At 34.7% G+C, this 27,016-nt stretch overlaps 2 protein-coding genes and 1 non-coding gene across 4 annotated transcripts in view; 2 read left to right on the top strand and 1 right to left on the bottom strand.

The window, feature by feature from the left end:
- Positions 1 to 2,619, bottom strand: part of XRCC4 (X-ray repair cross complementing 4) — a 193,496-nt gene extending 190,877 nt beyond the window's left edge. For both annotated transcript variants that reach the window (XM_036307796.1, XM_036307793.1), the window contains exon 1: positions 2,558 to 2,619. The gene's annotated coding sequence lies outside the window, so the exon portion shown is untranslated. The remainder of the gene's footprint in view (positions 1 to 2,557) is intronic.
- Positions 2,620 to 2,719: 100 nt separating this feature from the next.
- Positions 2,720 to 25,568, top strand: TMEM167A (transmembrane protein 167A). The gene is made up of 4 exons (XM_036307792.1): positions 2,720 to 2,851; positions 12,716 to 12,825; positions 16,713 to 16,747; positions 21,689 to 25,568. The coding sequence occupies exons 1-4, from the start codon at positions 2,849 to 2,851 to the stop codon at positions 21,757 to 21,759; spliced, it is 219 nt and encodes a 72-aa protein (XP_036163685.1). The 5' UTR covers positions 2,720 to 2,848; the 3' UTR covers positions 21,760 to 25,568.
- Positions 14,400 to 14,533, top strand: LOC118657242. Its single transcript, XR_004967954.1, has one exon. It is a non-coding gene; the product is annotated as a small nucleolar RNA U109 (small nucleolar RNA).
- Positions 25,569 to 27,016: the final 1,448 nt, after the last annotated feature.

Genomic DNA, 27,016 nt, shown 5'->3' with positions numbered 1-27,016 from the left:
GAAGTCATATAAAAGGAAACCTTCAATACTCAATACTAGATACAAAGTAAAAAGAGAAAAGGGGAGAAAGTGGTCTGGTGGCATAAAAGCAATAACAATTTATTTCAAAAACCTTTTATTGAGTGCCTAACATGCAAGTCAATCAATTCTACATCATTATCCCTCCCTTTAAGGAATTTTTAATTTGGTGAAAGAGAAAGCCAGGCACACATTAGGCAATGCTTACTGTGTGCTTATTAATGCCAGATTCTTGATGAGATGATTTACTTGTATGAACTCAGTTAAGTCTCATAACATTGGAGACTATGAACTCTCTCCACAGAAAAATATAAATATGCACTATTTTTACATAAAATTCTAGGAAACCCATGAAACCAAACTTGAAAATACTCCTCTAGATGCAGGAGTGGCAACAGTTTTTGAACAAAGGAATGACACAGATTTTATTTTTAGTAAATAAAGGATCTACTATGATTTAGTAAGAAATGAGAATTCATAGCAGAGCTGCCAGGAAAGAGACTTTTGAAATAGTTAGCAATGTAAGATAGTACTTAAAATAGTTCATTGGCAGTAAAAACCAAAAGTAGGGGGTTTATGTGCTTAATGACCATGTAGCTCAACTACTAATTTCTCACCTCTCATCACAGGTCAGATTAATTTTGTTAGCTGTTACATTTTTTAAAAAATTATACACACATGTTTAGCTTCATCTATTGCCATTTGTGTTACTCAATGTAAAACTTTAACTGGCAAATGTTGTTCTTTATTCTTTTGAAGCTGAAGTATGTAAGTGCCCATGGCCTAAAATTAATTGTAATTCATAAATACAGTAACTCAATTGTGATCGTGAACAACTGCAGCTTCCTAGTGCTCTTCACAGGTAGCTTGAAAGCACAGCTTCACCCAGAAGTATTTCCCTTAAATCAGTGGTTCTCAACCTTCCTAATGCTGCAACCTTTTAATACAGTTCCTCATGTTGTGGTGATCCCCAATTTCATTGTTACAAATTGAACATAATTAAAGCATAGTGATTAATCACAAAAATATGTAATTATATATGTATTTTCCGATGGTCTTAGGCGACCCCTGTGAAAGGGTCCTTTGACCCCCAAAGGGGTCGCAACCCACAGGTTGAGAACCGCTGCCTTAAATGTTCATATAGATTGAGACGATCTTCACATGAGAGCAGAAACAGTTATAAAATCTCGACACATTTACTACTTCAGAAGCCAAGCTTGATGAGGTGTACAACATAACTTCTATAACTAAGCCAAGTTTGTTTAACTTGAATGGCAAGACTTACAAGGTATAAATGGCTTGGTTTCTTATAGGAAGAGGTTACTATACACTTTTTATACATTTCTTACTCCCCTCTTTCCCATGATCATTAAATTTCTCCAAGAAACAGGTCATCTTTACTCCTCTGCTGCACTCTCATTTTCCCAGTAATAAAGCTCAATAAAAACTTGATAAAATTGTGTATTTGACCACTCTTGACAATTCAGTAGATTCAAAAGTAAATCATATTTTTTTAAAAACTGAATGTGGTAGCCAACAATGTAATCACATAACAGAAATCTAATGTTTTAATCACCATGCTGCCCTAAATAAAGAACGATCTCATAGTTAGGCCAAATACAGCTAAGGATCTTATAGTTTGGCCAAAAACTAATAAATCAAGTCCTTATTAGTTTCTTTCCCATTTTTCCTCTATCCACTTTCTGAGTTAATAAAGAATTTAAAAACTAACATTCTGAAAAGAACTCTCTGTTGTTTGAGAAAAAAAAACACAAAACAAAACTATACAGCTGGAGCCAAAGGGTTGTCATAATTTTCTGATTCATTTAAGGGGGTAGAGGAATAAAGTCAATAATTCCAAAAACTATGAAAACCGAATACATCAACGCGCCTGTTTATCTAGGGTAGGCGAATAAAAAAAATGGGGGGAAATACAGCCTCAGCCACTGGGATTATTAAAATCAGAGGAAGCTAAATTATACTACTAATTAAAAGGAAAAGTTAGCATATGATTTGTCTTGCCGTTGGATCACTTCTCTCGAGTAATCGGCTCTGAACTCAGGAAAGGGCACTTGCTCCCCATTCATTACCACAGAAAGTTGCCCGTGATCCCTAAGGGCCAAACGTTTCAACCCCAGATGCAACCTACTGACAGTTTACGAAAAGCTGGGGATTGGGAGAGAAGGGGCCAGTGTCAGAGACATGATCCAACAGCCTACTCCACACAACCCTGCAGAGTCAAGGGTCCTCCTCATCCAAAACCATTACAGAGCATTTCAAAGACGCTTTGTAATCCAAAGAACCCCCAGGTGCAAAGGGAGCAACTGAGCAAACGGAGGGCCCAGCAGCGTACACATTAAAGGGGATCCTAGTCGGGAAACATCCACGCACTGCGGAGTTCAAGGCGGAAAAGAACAGGGAACTAAAAACAATTAAAATTTAAAAAATTAAAAGGGGCGGGGGTGAACAAGCAAAAAAAAAAGGACAAGACTACCATTACTGTTACTTAAAGAGACAACCCCCGGCTTCCGAAACCTACCTCTCAGTGACTCGACTTCCGGTCTCCTCCAAAAGGCCCGCTCCCACAGGCTGACGTCCCGCAGCCAATGAGAGTGTCATCTACTTCCGCAGGGGCGCGTGACGTCACTAACTCCCGCCTTCTTCCGGTGGAGGGAAGCCTATCCTACTGTCTCCGTCGCGCGGCCCAGGAGGCGGTACCCTGAGAGGCCCAACCGGAAGGCCGGAAGGAGCGAGACCGGCAGGCAGCCGGCCCACCTTTTCCGCTCGGGGCCCGGAAGGGTGATGTGGCTGGGGCTTCGCCGGCCTCACTATGGTAAGAACTGGGGCTGTGGGGTCGTGGTTGAGCTTTCTGAAGGGGCTGTGGCCCCGAACCGGGGCTCGAGGGTTGGGAGGCGGCCCCGGGAGCGCGGGCCAGGGATCCTTGTCACTAACTTAATTCTCCCGGGATTCGGGGGCTGCACAGGCCCGGGAGCCATGTGGCCCCTGCACGCCCAACCCGGGAGAACCGGGGCCGACCCCCCAAGTATGACCCCGGGGTCTGGAGCCCGCCCCGTTCTCAGAGGCCACTTTCTTGATCTCTTTCGGAGAAATGTGCCGGTTTGGCTCTTGGTGGTCCTTGACCCTTGGAGACATGGCTTCTGGAGTTTGATCTGTTACTTTGCTCTCCTCTCCCTATGCTCCTGTTCCAGATCTTTTATTTTTAATTGTTGTCCAACTTTACACCTGACTTTTTATCTGTAGAATTAATGGCTTTTAGGTCCCCCCTACTTGATTGTCTAACCAGTGGTTCTCAACCTTCCTAATGCCGCAACCCTTTAATACAGTTCCTCATGTTGTGGGGACCCCCCCAACCATAAAATTATTTTCGTGGCTACTTCAGAACTGTAATTTTGCTACTGTTATGAATCGTAATGTAAATATCTGATATGCAGGATGTATTTTCATTGTTCGCGACCCACAGGTTGAGAACCGCTGCAAGGATGCTACTTGACACACTGTAGGTTTTCATGATTGGAGGTTTCTGCAAAGATGGGTTTTCTTCTGGTCTCAGGCCTTCCTCTCCTTCCATCACGTTATTAAGGTTGTATGTGTTATTTTGTGTTACTGCAGATTCATCTGCTAGTGGGGGCCTCTTAGAAAAGTTTGAAATTAAGTCACAAAAGTTTGCAAAGGAAATGCTTACATCTTCAGCCTGAAAAAAGAGAGGTAAAGCCAGCGTGGACAGAGGACAGATGCAGTGTCAGTAGTAATAGATCAGGCACCCAAGCTCTGTCTGAGGCATTTTACCTGTGTTATGGTAAAATGCAAAAGCCTCTGCTTCATGCCCTCATGGTGACTTTATGAAGTCCATGTGCCAAATGTTGCAGTTATGAGCATATTTGGGTGGAAAGGATGCCTGCCTTTATAATAGAATCAAAAGCAACCACAATGCCCAAAGTGCTATTCTGCAGTAGTTGCTAAGCTTGGATTCCCAGAAGTTCCCACAGCAGAAAACGTTTAGACATTTAATGGAAAACGTATTACTTGTTATAGCGTTATGCTAGCTACTTTAATTATAGCTAGGACATAAGTCGTAGTCTCTTCCCTGGAGAAATTTACCACTCACTTATAGAGGAGATAGCAGTTTGTCCCAAGTTATTCCTTCCTTGGACAAGGATACTGCCCAGCTTCTTTCTCCACCTACCAATGTAAGGTGGATACACTTCCTCTAAAAGAGTGTGATTAGTGAGCTGTCATTTAACTTAGATATGGTTCCTTCAATTTAAAAAGAGTAGAAAGGCTGTTACTCTTAATTCTTGTATCTCTTCCAAGAAGTTTATAAGCATTGTCTTATTTCAAGCTTAAAAGCATTGTCTTCTTTCAAGCCCACGATGAATTCTGAGTAGATGAAGGAAGTCAGGGACAGGGAGATCGATGTGCTTGGGGTTGCACAACCTCGTAGAACTCAAATTTATTTTAATGTCCAGATGCCAGAAATCTTCATTTGTTAATAGAAACAACCTAATAGGGGATGAAATGTCTCAGTGATTTGTCACTCATATGTAATATTCCAATCAGACATGGGTGGATAATAGAAACATCTGCCAGGTGGTTAATTTTTCATTTCTGCTTTGTTCCTATGAGCTTCAGATGTCAGCACTGAGTTTGCACCTAAACTTGGTGTATTTATGAAGTTACCCAGTGATAATGACTTAAATCCGAGTTACCTTATTTTAATGAATTCTTTTTTAAATGCTTTTCAAGGCCATAAAATGTTTATCAACAGTAATAATTTACAACTATCAGAGCATAAACAGTATGATAAGTAGACCACTTAAGAATTAATATTTTTTAGAAATTTAGAATACTTTGTTCTCCCTAAATTTTTATATCTTTCAAGATTCACTTCAAGTTTCATCTGTTCCTAAAAAGCCTTCCCTGTCCTATTTTTGTCTGCTCCTTTTAGGTATCCATTTGGGCATCCAGAGTCCTCATATATATTTCCAGTATCCCACTAGCATAGCAGTTATTGCAAGAAAAACAGCAAAAAAGGTGTTGCCTATATTTCTCCCCTCTTTTGGTAGAGTTCTCGAAGTGGAGACTAGATCTTTCAATCTTGACATCACAGTGTCAATTAAAGTTAGTACACCAAATGAATGAGAGTTTGGAATACAAAGTCATGTGAGGCATGCTCAGTGTATTCAAGGACTTCACAATCCAGTGGAAAAGTCTATTAAATAAGTAAATTCCATGTGGTATCTGCTAATATTTAGAAAGACAACCTGTATAGTGGAAAGACAGCCAGACGGTCAAAATCATTACCAATTCCCATCCTTTTCTTGGTTAAACTAAGGAAGTTGATCTTCATTTCATTTATTTGTTGATTGTATTAGGTGACTTACAGATATTCTCATTTAATGCTCACAAACTGCAGAGTGGGAGCTTTTGCCCACATTTTATATTTAAACTGAGTATAAGAGAAGGGGTGCGAAATGTTCTCCCTCATCTTATAGCAGAGAGAATATGAGCACAAAAGTTCTAATGAAACACAAAAATGAGTAATTCTGGCTGGGAACTGCTGCAGAGAGATAATGCTCTGACCTGTATGTTCAAGAGTGACTAGAGATTACCTAAGGCAACGGTTCCTAACCTGTGGGTCAAGACCCCTTTGGGGATTGAACGACCCTTCACAGGGGTCGCCGAAGACCATCGGAAAACACATATATAATTACATTATTGTTTTTGTGATTAATCACTATGATTTAATTATGTTCAATTTGTAACAATGAAATTGGGGGTCACCACAACATGAGGAACTGTATTAAAGGGTCGCGGCATTAGGAAGGTTGAGAACCACTGACTAAGGAATCATTAGCTGGAGCTGGACAGTGTTCTCTATCCTTTAGATAACAGATAAAGGAAGTGGCAGTTATGGAGCCAAAGGGCATCAAGTTGGATAGTTGCTTGGAAACTGGCAGCAATAGCAGTTCAGTACTGAAATGATGAAAAATGAGACTAGAAAGATTGGGGCCAGATCTTGAAGGGGTTTTTGCCATACTAAGGACTTTATATTTTGATGATGTTTAATTGTTTACCTGGTAAAAGACTTGGAGTAAGGAAGAGAATGGTGTGCATTTTAGAAAACCAACTGGTAATAATACAGAGGGTATATTAAAATAGAAGATTAAAATTTGGGAGACCAAGTTAGAAATAAAAGCAGTGATCCAGGTAGTATATGATTGAATGCCTCAACTCTTGACAATAGTAGTTAGGTTAAAGGAAAGGATAAATAAGAAAATAATTTTGAAGGTGTTGCCAGTGAAGAACAGAGTTGGGGTGCTCCTAATCTGGACTGTAGTTTTATGCATAGCAATGAAAGTTATTAATTTAAATGGAAAGTGTAAGTAGAGAAAGTCTCTCCATACTTTTGAAACAGGTCCAGAGAGATCAAATGGCTATTTAGTCCAGCTTCCTCACTTTACAAAGGGAATTAAACTGATGCTTAGAGATGATGATTTACCCAAGGATAAATTTATACACTTGGATTATTTCATTAAATAATCCTAATGTTCACTAGCCATAGGTACTCAGAGAAGCTGGTGTGTTCTTAGCACTGAAGCATTAAGCAATCCTGGTTTCTGAGTTTCAAATTAAACTAAGATAGCTTGACCTTAACGTTCTAATAATGCTAAAAGAAAATGTTAAATATTTCTTTGTATTAGTGAAAATCTTTTCAGGCACCTGTAGTCAATTATTTGGGGTAAATGGAGTATTTGTGTATGTGTTTGCATATTCACATACAGGCTTACATTTTCCCTGTATTTCCATGTTTTCCATTTTCAGAAATAATAGTGGTACATATGAATTTACAAGTACAAACTAGTTGGAAAATGCTGACCTGACCTAGATTTGTAAATGATAAAGTGCTGACCCACTTTTCCAGTGCTGTTTAATTTTGTAACACAATTAGGTCAGGAATGTCAGCTCTGGGTTTCTTTCGACCCCCAGAGAGGGATAAATGACTTTAGTTTTGTGTAAAAGCAGTAGTTATTAAAGTAAGTAAAATTGCTACTATTTGGAGTTTTTAAAATTTAAATCTTTTGCTATTCAGTTATTGATTAAAGTGAATTTTAGTTAAACTGGCAGAATTAAATATGTTAATAAAAATGTGTTTCCCACTTTGGAAACAGTCAACATTTAAAGCTCCCAGACAGTGTTAAGCATAAAGAAGGCCCTTAATTAACAAATTGATTAAACAATTTATTTTAATAATCTTTAAAAATAAAGACATAAGCTACTTGTAGCCTAAGTAATCCAGGACTAATGAAAATACTATAGGCTCAGTTAAAGTCTTATGGTTAGCAACCAGTCATTGAGCACTCTCTGGGCAAATCACCCTTTAGCATATTAGTATGCATATTTCTGCTGCTTTTTCTCATTGTTTCTTTATTTGAACCTTTAAACTGCTGGGATCTTTTCCTTTTTTTCCCTCTGTTCCTAATGTTTTGGATGGTTTCTTTTACTTAGAAGTATTTTTATTTATACATCTAAAAACAAAACTTTATATTGAATTCTTGTCCTTATATTCAAACTCAGTGACTAGTTTTAACATCTTGCTGATCTTTCAGTAGACAACTTGTGTGCAGACCCGCGTTGTCTCGTGACCAGTCAGCATTAACATTCAGGAATGATTCCAAAAATAAGAAATTATATCTGCATAGATAAAATGACAAAAACAGTATCTGAAATAGGTATTGCTAACTTTTCAAACACTTCAGTATAGCAAATTTTAAAAAGATGTATCAACATTGCAAATAATTTCGTGTTTGGACATTAAGCTTTGCATTGACCAATTTCTTTGTCTATTCCTTGATAAATGATTTCATGCACTGTAGTGGTGGCCAAATGAAAATCTAAGTTATTTTCATTATTTCAAATGGACTGAGAAATCATGATTTACTTTAAAGAGATTGTACAAAGTAAATGACTCATTAAGTTGATTTCCTTCTGGTTTAGATAAATTAATTCAGTGCAATAACACTAATTATGTGAAGTATTTTAGAAGCTCTGATTAGCTATTCATAGTGTGATAGGTCTGGAGTATGGAGGGATAATAAAAGGGGCCTTTGGAGGAAAATAGTTGGAAATTTCCCATTACCATTTTTTTAAGCACAACTGTGAGAGTAATGGTCAAAAGTCAAGGGTTACCATTTTGACTGTGTTCGAGGTTGGTTGTGCTCCAGGTGCCCAAGCAACCCTGAGTCTAGGAAATGTCATTGAGATACATCATAAAAAGGAAGTGTTTGTAGGTGTGGTCAACAGAATAACACACACACACACAAAAGAAAACCCTGCAAATATGTTCTTATTTGGCAAAAGGAACTTTGCATATTTGATTAAGAATTTTGGAATAGGATGAGTATCTTGAATTATGGGGAGAGGGAAGGGATGACTTAATCACAAGGATACTTGTAAGAGGGAGGCAGAAGGGACATAAGTCACACAAAAAGTGACTGCAGAAGTCAGGGGGTCACTAGCCAAGGAATACATGCAGCCTCTAGAAGCTAAAAAAGGCGAGAAAATGGATTTTTCCCTAGAGCCTCCAGAAGGAATAGTTTATAACTCCTTAGTTCCCATGTGCATTATTTAGTGTTAATTCATGTAGCTAGTATTTATTAAGCTGGAAAGCTTGCATTGTATAACCCCCTGCCATTGTCACAGGGTGTCCTCACGGAAAAATAGGTAAACCTGAGATTGGAGAATTCTTTGAGGTTCTAGAATTTTCTGCCAGCCAGCTTGCCCACTTAGTCATCGAGACCTCTTAGGTGAATCAGAAGAATACACATTGTCCCATATGCAATCACCGACTGCCCAATAGAACTTTCTCTGAATTCCAGTTTGTGATACAAAAAGATTTAAATATTGAAAGGAAATTACCTAAGGCCTTTATTTTACTCTACAGTCTGTGCCCTTTACATAAACATGATCTTTGCTTCTTCCTTCTGGATTTTCCAAGTATTAATGACAAGTAAATATAAATGCAAAGGAGTATGTGGAGGTTTCTCTTAAGTAAACAATATGCAGCAGTCTGATCTACACTTTTTTGTAATAACGTGCAATGTTAATTTGAAATCTAAGTATGCTCTTGCATTTGTTAAAATGATATTATTTGTGATTGTTTACAAGTTCTTGTTCATTCAGCATTTTTCAGTGACTACTGTGCCCCTTTTTTTTTAATAGTCACCGGTGTTAATAAGAACCCCAATAAAGTAAAGGATACAGTTACAGTACAGTTTGATGGGTACTGTCATAGGCATCTATGTGTGTAACACATGTCAAAGATCCTGACTGCTTGTTGTGGAGAGTGGGGACGGGAAAGATTTCACAGAGGAGGTACCTCTTGAGTTGAGACCAGTTTCAGTCAGTTCCCCAGGCAGGCAAAACTAGATGGAAATGTGTGAAAATACAGAATACCTTGAAAAAGATTTCATGATTTAAAAAATCTGAAAAAAATTAAACACGGTAAATGAATTTTACTTCCTTTACCACCTTATCATCTTTCCCTCTATTTTGTGGTCAGATATGCTTTATTTTTTCTTGGCTTCTTCCCTTTTCTTTAATAACACTTCCCTATTTAAAATCCCAATTAATTTTCTACAGAGCAGGAACATCTGTTTCCTTTAACCCTGAGACTAAAATTTTATATCAGTGGCCAACAGATGCTAAGCATTAAGAGGAATGCTTAGGCAGGCTAAGCCATGGTACACTAATGTCTAGAAGTTGAAACACTTTAAACCAGTCTGAGTACATCTCAAAGACTTTACCACCTAAGATTATTTGTTTAAATTTTAGGGTTTATAAACTCCAGGAACAAAGTTGTATGTATTATATATTTCATACTTGTAAATGATTTTCATTTTTTAAATGGTTTAACATACAAATGTATATGACACACCCCACTTCTTTAATAATAGCCATGTTTCTAAGTGCCTCAAAATCTTTTATTATGAAAAATTCAAACATACAAAGGTAGAAAGAAGAGCACAATGAAGCCTCATATACTCAGCATTTCATCAACCCTACTCCTTCCACCACACACACACTGGATTACTTAGAAACCAATCCCGGACAGCATATCATTTAAGCATGTTTCTTTAACAAGACATTCAGGGAAGGAAAAAATATACATTGCAAAATCATGAATTTAGGTACTCCATTAAGGAAGATGATAAAGCTCCTTTGCAAATTTATTTTCCAGCCACTTTACTACATAAATCTTTTGCTTAATACAATAAATCTGCACATTATTCCCCAAACTTGCAAATTTTTGATTCTGTGGAATGCTTTACATGCTTTGGTCTCTTCTGCAGCCTGTGCTCTGTTCTTTGCCCATCTGATTATGCTCTTTCAGGGCTTGATTCAGTTCCTGCTTTCTCCTTGAGGCTTTTCCTGACTTCCCTTTATGAAAACAGCACTTTTTTGTCAGCATGGCTCAGTAGTCACATATGCTACAGCGAATTGCTATTTAGTTTTGAAAATACATGTCCTATTAAAACTGCTGTATACCTCAGTTAAGATGTATAAAATAAGAGTATTCATAACATATATATGAGGATAAATAAGATAATCTAAAATAAGCACTCAGTGAATATCAATTGTTGTAAAGTCCTGGAGGAAAGGAATCATGCTATGTACTTTTTAAATCCCATATCTAGCCTTATACCCCAGAGTAGATATTAAATATATGTTTAGTTATGTTGGCTGGAAGGAAATATATTTCATGAGGTTATTATCAAATACTGTATTTATCAACATGCTGATATGTATGTTCAATATACATGTTCAAAATATGACCTTTGGAAGGTAAGCATTGTGAGATATTTATTATTTTCTATCTAGAATTGATCCTGAGTTCATCCATTAACTCTGTTTAAGTTATAAAATGTGTATCACTTGTCTTCACCGATGCAAAATTAAAATCCAATTTAATTAAAACAAAGGCATATTTAAATTTACTCTATCTATGAAAAAGATGATTTCCATAGAAAAATAAAATAACACAAAAGTTTTTTATCTTTTTCAGACTGTAATACTTAGAAAGTTTGAGAAATCCAAAAAAGTTGAGAAGTAGGTTAAAAACCTTACAGAGATGATCACTGCATTATACTTTTGAATAAAGCTTTACATAGCTAAAGATATGATTGTGAAATCGTGCATGCTGCTTTTCCTACCACTTAGCATTGTATGTAATCATTTTTGTCCTTAAGGATATTGGTAAATAACATGTATCTTTTTTTTAAATGTTTTGAATAGTTTATAAATATTCTAAAAATGTATAAAAGGTTAAAAGTATTATGACAATTTTTGACAGGGCTAGTTTCTTTTTTTAGAATTCTGGCCTTTTTTTTCCATGTGAACTTCAAAATCAATTATCTCTATTTCAAAAGTAACTTGTTGATATTAAGTTCACTTTAAATTTACAGATTAATTTAACGATATTGCCTTCTAATATAAGAATCAGGTATAGCACTTCATTCTACTTCTATGTTCTTCGTTATGTCTTAAGGTTTTGTCAGTTTTGTTCTTTGATGCCAATCTTTAGCATTTCATAGTAAGCTTATTCTAGATATTTTGCTATTGTACATGAAATCTTTTTTTTCTTATTATGTCTTTTAACTGGTTGATGATATATTCATGAAGGCTATTGATTTAAATATTTTAATTATGTACTTAGCCACCTTACTTGATTATTTTATGGTCTTGTAATTGTTTTTCACTAGATTCTTTTGGGCTTATTATATATACAGTAGCATTTGTGCACTTTTTATTTATTCAACTATCCCTTATTTGGTTCCTAATGTGTGTTAAATGCTAGAAATTGAGTCTGATAAGACAATGTCCACTCTTCAGGGACCATTCAGTATTATAATAAATGTATATCAGTTTGCTATGGGAACAGAAAGGAGAATTCTATATGAAATAGGAGAGGGGAAGCAGATGAGTTCAAGATTTCCTGGAAAGATAATGCTTGAGCTGAATTTTGAATAGAGTAAGTCTACCTTTCTTTTGCTATGACTGGAAACTTACGATTTCCTGTGTTATTTTTATTGAATAACTTTTAAACATTCAGCAGTAAATGATCAAGTGCTTTTCTTCCACCAAAAGCAAATAACATAGTATTGCTTAAATTTAAAGCATCCTTATCCTAAAAGGATTTCAGAATTGAAAGAAACTTTAGCCAACATTTAGTCCATCTCTCTACTCTCCACTCAGTTTTACAGATGTGAAACAGAGACTTAGAGGCTAGTGATTCCATTCAGATCATGTAGCCAGCTACTGGTAGAGCTTGGAGACTCTTTGTCCTACATGTTGTCTGGGTCTCCAGAACATCTGTATTATTTACATATTGATTCAACTTTGATGAGCTATTTTGGATTTGTGACATTTTTTTGTAGTAGTGTTTTTAAAGTTGTTGAATTTAGAATTTTTGTTACATCTTCTCCATTCCTTAGCCCAAAGACTAAAGAAGAACGTACATTCTCAGAATACCTTATTATTTTGGTTTTAAGTGTTCTCAGACATGTTTTTCTGTTTGGCTTTTTGAAGAAAAAAATACGATTCTTTATATGGACTGGTCAGGCATATTTTGCCTATGCAGGTTTTCTTTTGATATTAATTTTCCTTTTTCTCTTTTTAGTCTGCCATTTTCAATTTTCAGAGTCTGTTGACTGTAATCTTGCTGCTTATATGTACCTGTGCTTATATCCGATCCATGGCACCCAGCCTCCTGGACAGAAATAAAACTGGGTATGTTACTAATGATGTCTAATCACCCAAATTAATTCTTATAGATATTGAATGTAAATTACTCTAAACGTCATTAAACAATTTAATTTCTATATGTAGCTTAGTTTTGTAATAACTTTTTACATTATTTTCTTCCTCTGTTTTAAAAATCAAACTATATTCACAGAATCTTATTAAATAAAAAGATAAATATCAGAAGTGACCTGAAATTTGTTAGATTGAAAAATATGTATATTTAAAAGATGCAACATATTTTTTTGCTGGGATTAAGAATATAGAATAATTAGTAAAATCGGTTATCACATTTTGAAAGTATTAAAGTTTGTAAGCATACTTTCTATAAAAATAATAATATATATATTCTCCGGTCTATGACTGCTCTAATCATATGAACCCCCAGTCTATATCATAAAGTAAACATCTTTGAAGAAATTTATTTACTTAAACATTCTTGGGCATGTCACATCCCTATTAATTATTAGATTCATTATCCCTCCCCCCAAAAAAATTTGAGCTTAATATCATAACACACAGAATTAAATGTTAAAGTGTAATGTTCATAATACAGAAATACATGTTGAATTTAACCAAAAGGAGAGTATATTAAAAAAAGAGAACATGTGGTAAAAACTGTTTTCTTTGCCTTATGTATTTGTTAATTTTCTATGAATAATTGTCTTAATCCTTTCATGATAAGAACCTGTACCTCACTTAATGATTTTAAGAAGTAAAAGGATGAAATAATAGAATATTTCACATAAGAATAATTATCTCCAGCACCTTTTTTTGTTTTTAACAGGAAGATAAGATAAAGGCCAAATTAGGATCCCAAATTAGGTCAAACACTTCTCTTCCGCTAATAAAAACTTCTACAAAAGGCCAAGTGGTAGATATTCAACCATAAGAGTAATAATTTCTGCTCTCTTTCTTTCAATCCTATTCTATCTTTGGAGTCCTAATTAACATCAATCCAAACATCCCATTCTCTAAATTATTTGTGGGTTTTTTTTTAACCCTTTTTATTTACTAGGGTTGTTTAAACATTTGTAAAGAAATAAATAGAGCGCTAACCAGTTTTGAATATTGAAAATCGTTAGTCCTATTCTAATAAACTGATAATCTGTCTCTGTTTGCCTGAGGGATTTTATTTAATTTACTAAAGTTGAAAACAGATGCTATTTGTCCATCAGTTTTTATGACAATGCCCCCCTTCCTTTGTAGACATTGTCTTTTTGTCATTCCTTTTTTTCTAAACTATTGCACTTCGTCTTCGGCACTCAATTTAATACTTTGTCCATTTGTTGAAATTGCTTAATTGTATTTGTTTCTTACTTGTGTGTGAAGTCTTTTTACCCAACCAGTTTTATTTCCTCCTTTCCTTTCTCTGTAACCCCAACTATTACTTAAAGTTAAAGCATATGGTGGAAAACAGTAAACATTCTCATTGATCCATTGTTTGGATTTCTAATATAACACTAACTTCTATCTGTTATACTTTTAAGTGTTTGTTTCATTAAAGAATAATCACATAATAGTAGAATAGAATATGTTGATGCTATTATGAAGAAAGTAGATTGCATGTGGAAATATGTCTGTTCCTCATTCCTTTGGGAGCAGGAATACCTCCATAACATGCTACATAAAAGGAGTTCTCAGGGCTGCCAACCTTACAGTAGAGGTTGAGTAGTAGTATATTTCTCCTACATAGACGACCTAAGAAATAACATGCGTATTTTTACTTTAAAGTTTATGTTGATAGTCAACTCTTTGGAAGCTTTTTTAAAAAAACTTTTCTATTTATATAAATATCAAGCCCCATTTTATTTTGATTTGTTTATAAAATATTTTCTGTAGAAAAATTTATACACCATTGTCTTTTTTTGTTAAATACATATCTTTACAGTGAGTATTCCATGCTTAAGTTGAGAGTCTAGGTCGATTGCATAAAGCTAGTTCTTGATGACTTCACTGTTGGAAATAACAACTTAATTTTTTTGATGCTTCAGATAACAGAAATAAAAAACAGCAGAAAAAGCTTGCTATTTTGTCTTGTTTCCTATTTTTGTAGACCTGATAGCTTTATCAGAAGGTATACTTATGGGCTCATAGCCATAGAAAGTAAGCAGCATAATTGTATGGGTTTTTACCATCTATTAAAATTCCTGTGTTTTAATGAATAGCATTTGGAATAATACAGAAATATGTCTAAGAAGAAAATATGTCTAATAAAGGCCAAAGTGGCAGTGGTACATCTCTCAGTGGCCAAGTTGGGAATTTTTATTTTATTTGAATAGCTTTAATATGTCAGCTGTGCTGTACACATTTGATGATACTTAGTAGAATATTATATCTGAAAAGACCTTGACTGTGATCATGTGGTTTCAGACTATGTTCTGTGGGACTTTAAGCTTCCCATGGAGGAGCTCCAGGTATCCTGCCTGAGTCCCACAAGCAGAGTAGCTTTAAATCAATAGTGTATATTATAATCAATAGGTTTTTAGGATCAAGGAACCATGGCATTACAGATCACTAACCTATTGTCTTCCATTTTTTTATGAAATATAATCTGATTTTAAGTGATATCTGAAGTTATTATCACATGTGCCTTTAGCAGCCTCTGTATTACTGAACATAGCACATGGTCACTGTTCTAAAGACTTGCTGAGTAAAAACTTTTTTAATCCTTTTAACAACCCTATTGAGTGCTAAATGCTATTAAAGAGATAAATGGCTCAAGTTAATCACAGTTAAGCAACCAGTTAAGTAAGATTAATTTTAGGCACAATCTGGCCCTTTTATTAGCCTTCAATACTTTCATTCTAGAGTATATATAGTTTTTGTCCTTTTATTCTTATAGTAAAATCGTTTCACCTGTCAGAATGTCCATCCTTCAAAATAACTTCTATTTTTACCCATTTCATTTAATCTGAAGAAAGAGACTTTGCTTTGAGGTCAGGAAGCTATTATACTTCAGAGGAGGAAGAACCTATTTAGAACTTAATTGAACCAGTATTTTCTTTCAGTCTTAATCATTCGAATATAATGAATGATTCATTAACCAGACATCTCTTTGGGCAAAAAGAGGGTAATATAAATTTCCCTGGAATTTAAGTATCATGATTTTGTTACACTGATCCTAACTTACTACAATAAGTAATTTTAATTTATCTTAACTTGTAACCATGCACAACACCATTAATTATTCTGTCAGACCAACAAAATAGTTATCTACAGTGTTTTTATTTTTTCTGATATCTCTATTCATTGAATGTCTTTGATTGCTTTTTTTTTTACATTGGTACTTTTTGTATGTCAAATAAGTGATATATACATATAATATGTATTTAATCATAATATATTCATTTGTAGAATTGAAATGGACATCTTCATTTGCATTCTCTTTTATTTCCAGAAAGTGTTTTTAAATTCCCATATTTAATTACCTCATATACATTGTCCCTAAACTGGGATTTTCTACTTATATTGAAAAAATAGGCACATATTTTTGTATTCTTCTTTGTTGAATGTTATAGTTTTATAGATGCTTTTTCTGGAGTTCATGGTTGTAAATTATTTAAATATAGAGCTGCATTTTAAAAGACAAAATAGTAAGCCCTTATGCAAATTTTTGACACTTTTGCATTAATCTACAGTAGGTTTAACCTAGTACACCACATGCATTCCAGTTAGTAAGTTTATATACATTAATAATGGTTAAGTTATTGTATTCTACTTTTCTACATAAGTAACTTAATATCAAACTAATTTCAGTTTGGAAGCAAAGCATCAGAAGTTAAAATACTAGTATAATGAATTCTCTCTATAATACTGAGAGAATGATTTATCTTTCCCAGTAATCAGTAGCTACTTTTTTTTCTTCTATGCAGATTGTTGGGTATATTTTGGAAGTGCGCCAGAATTGGTAAGTGTCTGTATAATCTTCCTTTCTTCAGCAGTAAATTGTTGGCCAGTTTACTTATGTCCTAATCACACAAATATAATGTCAGTTTTTAAAGTATAGGCTTCCTAATTTTCTGCAATTTTGTAAAAGTTTGTAGAGTTCTCTGAATTCTTTTTCTGTTTCCCCCCCCCTCTATGTTTTTTAAAGCTAGACTTGGTGGATACCTGTCTCTCTTAAAATTCAGGTATAAATACTGCGCATTCCTGGTTTTGAGATTTTAGACAGATATGTATAGTTTTATGCACATATGCCTATAGTAGAGAGCATTTTGTTCTGTATAATGTGTACCATTTGGATGACTCAGGATGACTTCCCTAGCAATAAAAGGCTTGCTGAGCAACTACCTAAACATAATCATTTTATTGCACTATGCTAAGTCATAGAGTATTATTTGTTGCTTTTAGAAAACATTAACTTTTGTCTGTTAAATCCACATGGACATAGCTGAGCTTTATTATGATTGACTAAGTTAACATAAATGTAGTTATCTTTTAACTTTTCATAAGATTAGTAGCATCTTAAGTGTATTTATATTTAGATGATAATATACTCTTGTCTTATTCAGCTATCTATGTAATATTTAGCACAGTGTCCAGCAGCACATAGTAGACTCTCAAATGATTGGTAGTGAATGAATTAAAATGTATTGCATTGCTGTAATTCACCAGTACTCTTGAATAATAGATTATACCTGTTTTAACATGGCTTGTTCAAAAACAAGTACTTCAGGGCATTGGTACTTATACCACCTCAACTGAAAAAATGACTATTTCTTGTCCTCTTTAAAATTATTTATATGACTCCCTCAACAAAATGATTTTTATACTCTCTTCTAACATTGAATTTATATAATACTACTTTTTTCATAAGACTGTCAGGCTTTAATAATGAAGAAAATAGCCAATCTGACAACTGCCTGAATTCCCTAAACTAATTCCTTTAGATAGGATGGAAAATTTAAGAATCATCTCCTTTATATAAGCTGTGCTCCCTTTCAAGTATTATGTTTTATTTTTATTGTCACTTTGCAGAGATGTGAAAGTTCTAGAAGATGGCCCATAACAGGAAACAAAATTTATTAAAGATTGAAAAATATAAACTGAATTCTTACAATATTTAGAATTTTTTTAAAGAAGATCTGAAAATTGATGTAATGTATCTAAAGATAATTATAGACATAACCTATTCTCAGTAAGGACTAAAAATTAATTGTAGGAGTTTTGAAAATTTTTAAAGCATCTTCCAAGATCCATATGGTGTTAACATTGAAATCCTTATATTTTTTAAAACAAAAAATCTGTTATGATGAGATTATACATTTCCTTGGCCTTTTAGGTTTCTTCCTATAGAAAACAATAGTAAAAGCACAAAGAGCTTCATGGAAAAGTACCTCTTTCAAAGCCCTCATTCTAATATGTTGACTATTGACACATACATTTTAAATTCTCTGAACTTAAAATTCAGAGAATTCATTGTGCTTTTAACATGTTACACTGTTCTTCGTCAGTGTTCTTTGTTGGGCTTTATTCTCTCTTGAACATTGATAGACATGAGAATCTTGTTTTGGTAAGAAATATTGACCTCAGATTGGTAAAGCACAGACATAGCCTAGATAAGTGGTTGTCAATCAGGGGACATTTGGCAATGTCTGGAGATGTTTTGGATTGTCACAACTAGACTGGGGGTACATACACTGGGTATAGGTCAGGGATTTGCTAACCATCCTGTGATGCATAAGACAGCCCCTTCCAACAGAATTAGCCCAGAATGTCAATAATGCTGAAGTAGAGAATACCCAGCCTAGATTGGCAGAGCTTTGTGGTACAGACTTATCTGGCATTCAGTCATGCTCAACAGCTAGCTGCAAGCCCTGAAATAGTAGAAATATTAAGCACTTCAAAAATAACCAAAAGCCCTAACCGGTTTGGCTCAATGGATAGAGCGTCGGCCTGCGACTGAAGGGTCCCAGGTTCGATTCTGGTCAAGGGCATGTACCTTGGTTGTAGGCACATCCCCAGTGGGGAGTGTGCAGGAGGCAGCTGAATCGATGTTTCTCTCTCATCAATGTTTCTAACTTTCTATCCCTCTCCCTTCCTCTCTGTAAAAAATCAATAAAATATATTTAAAAAAGAGAGATAAAGAGACACAATAGCACCATCGATGGCTAATGCTGATAGCGAATGGTAAATGTATATATAAACCAGACTGTGTGCTGCAGAGCCAAGTCACCCGGAAGAAGAAATAATATTGTCGAGGAGTTGAGTGGTCAGAGTATTTCAAGTAAACTTCAAAGAGAGACATAATGGAAGAGCAAGACAGTTTGAGAAAACAGAGAGAATATCACTGCATTAAAGTAATTAATTCTAAATGTTCATTGGTAAAAGTAAATACAGTATGGAGTTAGGAGGCTGAGCTTTCATCTCAGTATTATCATTAAGTTTCTAGTTCAGAAATAAAATATTAAGGTATTAGAAATTCATTTTATGTAATAAATTAGAGAAGTTCAGCTTCATTCATTAGTCAACCCAGGTAACTCCTTTACTCATAATTATGCCTTGAAAATAAAGCTAGAAATTTAGGACATTCAGTTTGTAGCTTAATGCTTTACTGTAGTCTCATCTGTTCTTATATCTAATTATAAACTGCCTTTCCTTTTTTTGCTTGCTCATTTATTATTTTTATTTTCCTCTCAATTACATGACTCTCATAGGTTAAAGAGTTCAGTTAACATATTACTTCTTGCCAATTCTATAAATGCATTAGCTTTTCATTTTGGCCAAGGGACTTAAAAAATGTTGATGCTGATATGCTGCTTTCTCAAACACATGCTCCTCTTATCTTGACACAGAATATATCCACAAGTAAAGGATGCAATTTTAATGGGAAAAGACCCAGCCAAATCATCTTATGTTACACATCACATTACAGCAACTGTTTCACATTCACGTATACAGAACCAAGACCAGACAAGATCTTACCCAAGTTCAACTAAAGATGTTTAATTCTACCACATGGCAATCTCTTTTAAGAAAATTAAAAACAGGAAAATGAAACCCACATGTAAGTTATAGCATTCTAAGTTAGAGAATGAGGAGGAGAACGTCCTCAAAAATTAATTTCCAGCAGATGGAAAATTTAGGACAATATTAATTTCTCTTTGGGGTGTTTAATAAGACTGTTGGACAATGAGAGTTTCTAGCCCCAAGGAGGGTAACAGGCTTACTTATGGAATCTACCTGAAATTTATGTTGGAATGAGCTTGTGTGTCTTTTAGTTTTGTTTAATAACGAGTTTTTTTTACCATAAAAAAAAAATCAGTATTGCTTAAAATGATAACCCAAGGAGATTTTTAGTTTTAAAAGATTTTTTTTCTAGTTGAGGTAGTGGTACTGTGAAAATACTATTCTCTCTAGATTTTCCTTTAGCTGGAAGCAGTCCATTAAATGTCCATGGATAGAAAAACACTTTCAGAAAAACACCAAATGTTTATTTTATTTATGTGTGTATGTAATTTCTTTTATGACTATTCTCATTGAACAGACACAAAGATGTATACTCACTAAAAATAAGACTGTGAGCTCAATTGAGGATTTTAGTTAGATTAGATAAGTGTGGTCAAATTTGATGTTTTTCTGAGGTAGTTAACTGACCTTGCTAAATGAAATAAGGAACCTAGTTACTAGCAAAGTGCTGGTTTTAAACATCACACAAGTGAGTGATGTATAAACCATAGAGGGTCCCGGTACAAACCCAGGATCATTTCCAGAAGTAGTACATCACTCTTTCTTCATCCTTTCTTATCCTCAAGGCAGCACATAAATACCTGGTGCTTTGTGGAATTGTACATCCTTGCAATTGCTAAAGAAACAAGAAAGAATAAGATGAATTTGAGTTAACTCACAATCACAAATCTCTTTTTGCAACACCATTTCACAAGCCAACTCTAGGTCTATTTCATGCAAAGGAAAGTCACCCCAGTATAAACAGTCCCTAAACACATATAAAAATCAACTCATACTGAAGTGATTGTTTTAAGTTCTATTTCTGACCCAGAGTAATCATAACTATAAAAAACATATAAAAGGTTTGATATGAAATTCATCTCAGAAACTGTTATATTTCGAATAGGTTTTTTATTAAACATCTTATTTTATGCCCATTCTTTAAACGCATTTTTATTGATCACCCTCTGTTCATTTTCCTCCACAAATGCTTCTTTTTCCCTTTTAAAAGTGTCACAAATTGCTACCAATGAGGAAAAAAATGGCTAAAATTAGTATGTTTAATTTTTTTTTTAATGGAAGTTTCCCTTTCTGCAGAAAAAATTAAGCAATATTTGTTTGGCCTTAATTGAGGATAAATCATTTCTCTTGGCTCTCTGTCCTACATTCTGTGTTGTATTTTTTTAATATCTGGGTTTACTCTGGCACAGGAATGGTGCATTGAAGATTTTCTAAACAAGTGAAAAGGAGGTGCTCTTAGAAATAAATTGATATAGTTTGTGCATTCTGTATTGTACTTTTTAAAATGTTTTTATTTTTTTATTGATTTTTAAAGAGAGGGGAAGAGAGAGCGAGAGAGAGAAACATCAATTTGCTGCCTCCTGCATGGCCCCCACCAGGGATCAAGCTGCAACCTCAGGCGTGTGCCTTGACTGGGAATTGAACTGGTGACCTCCTGGTTCATGGGTTGATGCTCAACCACTGATTCACACCAGCTGGGCTATACTTGCTTTTATATTGCATCTAGTTCTTGTTTTCCCCACCCACCCTCAAAATATATGGACTTCATAACAATAACTTTATCTTGATTCTTATGTACTCTTCTCCAATAGTAAATAACCGAATCATATCTGTTAGCTACTCAGTTAATCAACTTGAATATTTCCCTTGTTTCCAACAGGTGAACGGAAGAGTCCTTATGTTGCAGTATGCTGTATAGTGATGGCCTTCAGCATCCTATTCATGCAGTAACTTGGAAAAATACCTGAATTTAATTGCCATCAGATTTCAATATAAAAAGGGGACTTATCTGCAGAAAATAATGCAAAGAATGGATAACTTTGTTTCAACATTGAATGAGATAAATTCCCAGCTGCTGTTCTCTATTTTGTTATTGGACCAATGTTCTATATAATTAGGATGTAACTATTTAATACTTAAAGAGTTTGTAGCAATCAATCTCAGTACTGTCACTACCATATTACATTCTGCAAATGTCATTTCGTTGTGTCCAATACCAGTTTTTAGTGAGGTATCTCTAAGGCACATAGTAGAAAAATTTGGTAAATTATTCAAGTTCCTTTCACTGTGACTTGGAAGTGATATATCTTTATGGAATGAGACCGTATATTGAACTAGCTTTTTTATTGGGGAAAAAAGGGGTTCAATTTGTGTTGCTAAGGGTTGCATTCATATTTAATAATACTTGCTTTACCTCTGGCCACACCATTTTGAGCATTAACCAGAGTACCTCTACTCTTAACGAACTCTGTAGTTTATAGCAGGTTTTCAAACTATTTAAAATAGGCCTGTGCCGTTCTAAGGAGAAAGATAAATGAGATGTGACTTGAGTAGTAGTGAGAAAGTGTTCATATTTAACGTGAAAGGATTTAGAATAGCTGATTGGTGTAGTCGCTCCTGCAGCCTCTCTGGTTAAGTATGGATAAATGTCTTAAGCGTAAATTTGACCAGCTGTCATTTTCTAAGTAAAACTATATTCTTAGAATAAAAAGAACAAAACAGAACAATTACAAAATGATAATCCTGTATTGTGTAGAGTCAGGTCTCCACTTATTTTAATTACCCTAAAATACAAACTGTATTTTTTTTGTTTTTTAATACAGCACTTTGAATCTGGTTTATGTTTGTCTGTCAACTTGAACTGGAATCTCTTATGTAACTTAATAGGTGATGATTAATTGTTTTCAAATCTACTGATCCATGGACCATCTTAGCCAGAAATTGCCCATTATATATAGTATTAATTAGTTATTTTTCTCAGCTAATTGTTCTCCCTATAAAGGTAAAAAGAAAACAAATTTTTTAAAGAAAATAGAATTATTTTAAAATGAGTCTGCTAGTAACGCTTTCTGCAGAAACAAGACATAGATCTGAAAGCCACCTCTTTTTAAAAATTAAACTACTTAGAAAGAATTCTAGGAAACATCTAAGAAAAGCTGGGTATGTGTTGCCAACTTTTTCTTTTTCTTCTTTTTTCAAAAGATAAAAGCTGCTTGTAAGCTGACAATATATTTTATTTTACATTTTTGGCCTATCTAAAGCTGGTTTAAAGTGTTATATTTTGCTTTAGATAGAGAATCAGGTTATGGTAATTGTTCCTATTCTGAACTTTCTGTTGGGCTTTGCATTAGGTCAAGGATTTTCAGGGTATCCCCAAAATAGTACTCTCTTGTCAGCATATATACATGCAGAGTAAGTCACCTTTCTGGGTCTGCTTGCTTATCCATCTGTTGTCCAACTCTGCTGCCAACTAGTCTTTCCAGAAGCTATGTCAACTAACTTTTCACATGTTAGATGAGTCTAATACAAAAAAAAAAAAAATAGATGAAAATTCTAGGTAATCAATTCTAAGACATTTCTTTAATTTGGCATTTTGGAGGATATAGGAGGAAGATAGAGGAAGCAATAATTTCTTTGGAAAATCTGTGGTAATATATAAAAATTTGAACTCTGTAGATTCTGAACAGAGTGGGAGGCAACTTATTTCTGACCCCAGCCATTCTGACCTTTTGAGACCTAAGCTGTTTTGGAGGTGGGAGAAAGACACAGGATTCTATGAATAAAGGCAGTTACCATTTTCTTTAATGTATTGCTTTCAAAGATTTACCACTGAATCCTATTCTATAACCCAAAAGGCAGTGTAGGTAGTTTTAAGCCTAGGGAATATTCAGATATTCCCTTTGTGGCGTTGGTGGGATGGGAGGATGCAGAAGAGGAATAAGGATCAGGTTCCACATCTGATGGACTGTTGCTGTCACACAGTCTTACTGAGGGGCTGGATGGCATAATGGGCACTGCAGTTCACAGATTACTACGTTCAGTTACTCCCCCTAACCTTCCTGGCTTCAGAATCTTTTTATTCCATCTCTCCTAGAATTTGTTTTGTACTGATAATTAGTTCCTGGTTGGCCTCAGCTCTGCCAATGGTAGGGGCATGTCTTCTTTCTAAGCAGTCTTAAAAGATAGTCAGTCAAAACGCCACATAGTGTGTCGAATTCCCTCTGTGGCTTAAAGTTTAGAATCAAGTCCAGTGTCTCCTCAGTGCCTGTGCCGCTGGTCGAGGCACTATCCTGAATGCTCTTACATATTCAAATTCCAAATAGCCCTTTTGTGCTAGGGATAACAGTAATATGCAATGTGTAATAGGCTCTTTCATCTTAGTGATATGCAGACCAGCCTAGTTTAATCTTAGGACAAAATAGAAGTTTGAATGAACTAACTTCTCCAAGTTTACAAAATCACAAATAAAACTAAGATCTCTGCTTAGTTTTGTGAAAAGAACTAGGACTTGTAAATAGAATATTTGTGTTTCATTATTCTTTCAAGAAACATATAGTATATTACCACTAAGGATAGATAAGTACATTTTCTTCCTTCCAGTAGTCATAAAGTAGTAGTGGGTGAAAGAGCATTTATAATTGAGATAATGCCAGGTTTCTAGAAGAAAATAAGGGTGACAACGCAGTCAGGGATATGAACTTCGAAAGAAGCAATGCCTAAGCTGAATTTAAGAGCAATATGCAAAGGCACCAGTGGTATATTGACCATAAGTACCTAGCTTGTGCCACCTGGGGGTTAGTAAGATAAGCCTAGAAAGGTAAGCAGAGGTTAGATCCTAGAGGGTGTATATTTTTCTCATTTCCTATTACCTACCTCAAAATTGAAGCTTAATATGTGTTCCCTCTTGCCTAACCCAAAAAAAAAAAAAAGTCAACAAAAAAATAAAATCCTTCCTTGGTGAATATATAAACAAGGTTGAACATATATATTGGCCCAGGAATACAATAGCATATGCTTCAGAGACTCACCTGCTAAGTATATATAGCAATGGCAACCGGGTCAAGTATTTTTAAGAACCCTAGTCACCCACACTCCATCAGTGCCAAAGCAGCCATGATTGTTAAAGCACACATCAGCACAAGAGCAGACATTTCTTGGGTGTACAAAAAAATATTTACAATAAGCAAGGACTTAATGCTCTTTTCAAAGCCTGTGAGAGGTTACTGGATCATGGGAAGCTAAAAACAAGAATGGAAAGACTGCTTTTTACTCTCTTGGTATTCAGTAACAATAGATGTTCAGAAGATAAGTAGCTGAGCACAGCAAGTACACAACTAACGTCGTTTTGTTATAATATTGATGAGATGCCTTAGGAGCTTAACTCTTGTTTATATCCATTAGCCTATGGCGAACTTGCTTTTGCTGTACATAGTTTTATTGAAAGTCAGAACCTATTGATGTTAAGTGAGAACTCTAATAGCGTTGTGGATACTGTACAGCCTTGTTCTCAATAACAATTAGCAAGTTACACTAGCTTCCAGAAATAGCTTCACAATTATGTCATTTGTATATTGCCCTCCATGGTGTCTTTTACTTTGCCCTAAATTAATCCCAAATTATCTGAAATGCCACTCCAATGTCAGAAAAAAGGGGGAGAATTGGAAATACATTTCCTGTGATTTTAAGAGTGCAATTAATCATCTTTCTTTGGTTAGTCATCATGCCTATGGTGTATAATAAAGATCAAAATGAACTCTCAAGAGCCTCCTAATTTTTATTGTCAGATGAGTGAAAGTTTCTTTAAAGGTTAAAAAAGTTGAAATTGACATCTTTTGAGTAAGATGGTAAAAGAGAAATGTCTTTTTTTTTTTTACCTTCATTTTTTAATTAATGGTCAAGATCAGTTTGGGGAGTTTATATGTTTTTGGTTGTTGTGTTGCAACTTAGGACTGTTCAGTCTATTACTGTTTCTTTGAGTGAGCCTTCAATAGTCTAAATTACTTACTTTAGGTAGGAAGTCATTAATTCCCCCAGAGATGGTTAAAATCTGATTTTTTATATTGCCTCCTTTTGAGTAGCATGGTCTTTCTGCTGTTGTCTTCCCAGAGCGGATGTAACAGACATACCTTTGTTAGTTAGACCTGTTACTAAAAAGAATTCATGTAACCAAATGAATTGCAACAACTATGCAGAGGTGGGCAAAAGTAGGTTTATAGTTGTATGGGAAATCATACAATAATTAATAATACAAGAATAAACTGTTTCCTCATACAAATGTAAACCTACTTTTGCACACCCCTGTATTAGTAGCTGAATTTTGAACTCAAAAAATATTTCAGATGTGAATAGAAAAACAGTGTCTTAGTTTCCTTTGATGTGTATTGTAAACCCCTCACTGCTCCATTTTATTACCAGTTGATGTGAGACTATAGAGAAAGTCACTGAATTTCTGATTTCTAACTACTCAAACGAATTCAAAATGGTTGCTTAAGACCATTGAATTTAACATAGTAGAAAAGCAAAATCTGCAAGTCTGTTTCAACTCAGAAGATTTGCATTGATATCCTTAACCATAGAGATTTGTCTGGATTGGGGTGTGGGGGATCATAAGTATTGGAAATAAGGGTAGTCACCAAATACACTGTAAAGTATGAGAACTACAAAATACCCAGACACTAATAGTGTTTGAACTTGTTTTGACAAGGGAAGTGGCCTAGAAGCAAATGTGTAGTGATTGAGGATTTTTACTCAAATGCCAAACTGTGTAATTTTTGAGCCACTTTAACATTTTTGGTCAAGTACTATGTCTAGGCTAAATGCTGGAAAAATAATGCACAAAGATACTAAACTGTTTAAAAAGAACCGTTTAAGGCATAAAGGATTTCAAGAAGGCTGGCATCAAAGCAATATTTGCAGTATTGAAGTGTTAAAGGCAAGTTTCCTGCAGACTTCAAGTAGGACCAATGTATTTCACCTTGGAAATTAAAAATTATGAAGTTAGAATAATCACATTATTATTTAATTAGGGCTCCTGGAAAACAAGACAGTTTTTCCTTTCAATGTTATTTCATAAAAACGTTGTTTATTCTTTGCTTGTTTTTCACTTAATGTTATGAATTCACAAATGGAACCTCTGTTAAATCTTGGAAAGTAATGAGTGTAACGTGATTTGTATGTTTAAGAAGTTTACAATCCTTCCTATATAATA

This window comes from Myotis myotis, unplaced genomic scaffold, assembly GCF_014108235.1.
Source record: "Myotis myotis isolate mMyoMyo1 unplaced genomic scaffold, mMyoMyo1.p scaffold_m19_p_5, whole genome shotgun sequence".
Lineage (NCBI taxonomy): Eukaryota > Metazoa > Chordata > Mammalia > Chiroptera > Vespertilionidae > Myotis > Myotis myotis.
Note: the sequence above shows the minus strand (reverse complement) of the source record. Positions and strands in the feature narration are given on the sequence as shown.

What these genes read in the sequence shown, in the direction of transcription:
- TMEM167A (XM_036307792.1), top strand. An exon ending in CTGGACAGAAATAAAACTGG is followed by an intron (nt 12,826 to 16,712) that starts GTATGTTACTAA and finishes TCTTCTATGCAG; the next exon opens with ATTGTTGGGTATATTTTGGA. An exon ending in TTGGAAGTGCGCCAGAATTG is followed by an intron (nt 16,748 to 21,688) that starts GTAAGTGTCTGT and finishes TGTTTCCAACAG; the next exon opens with GTGAACGGAAGAGTCCTTAT.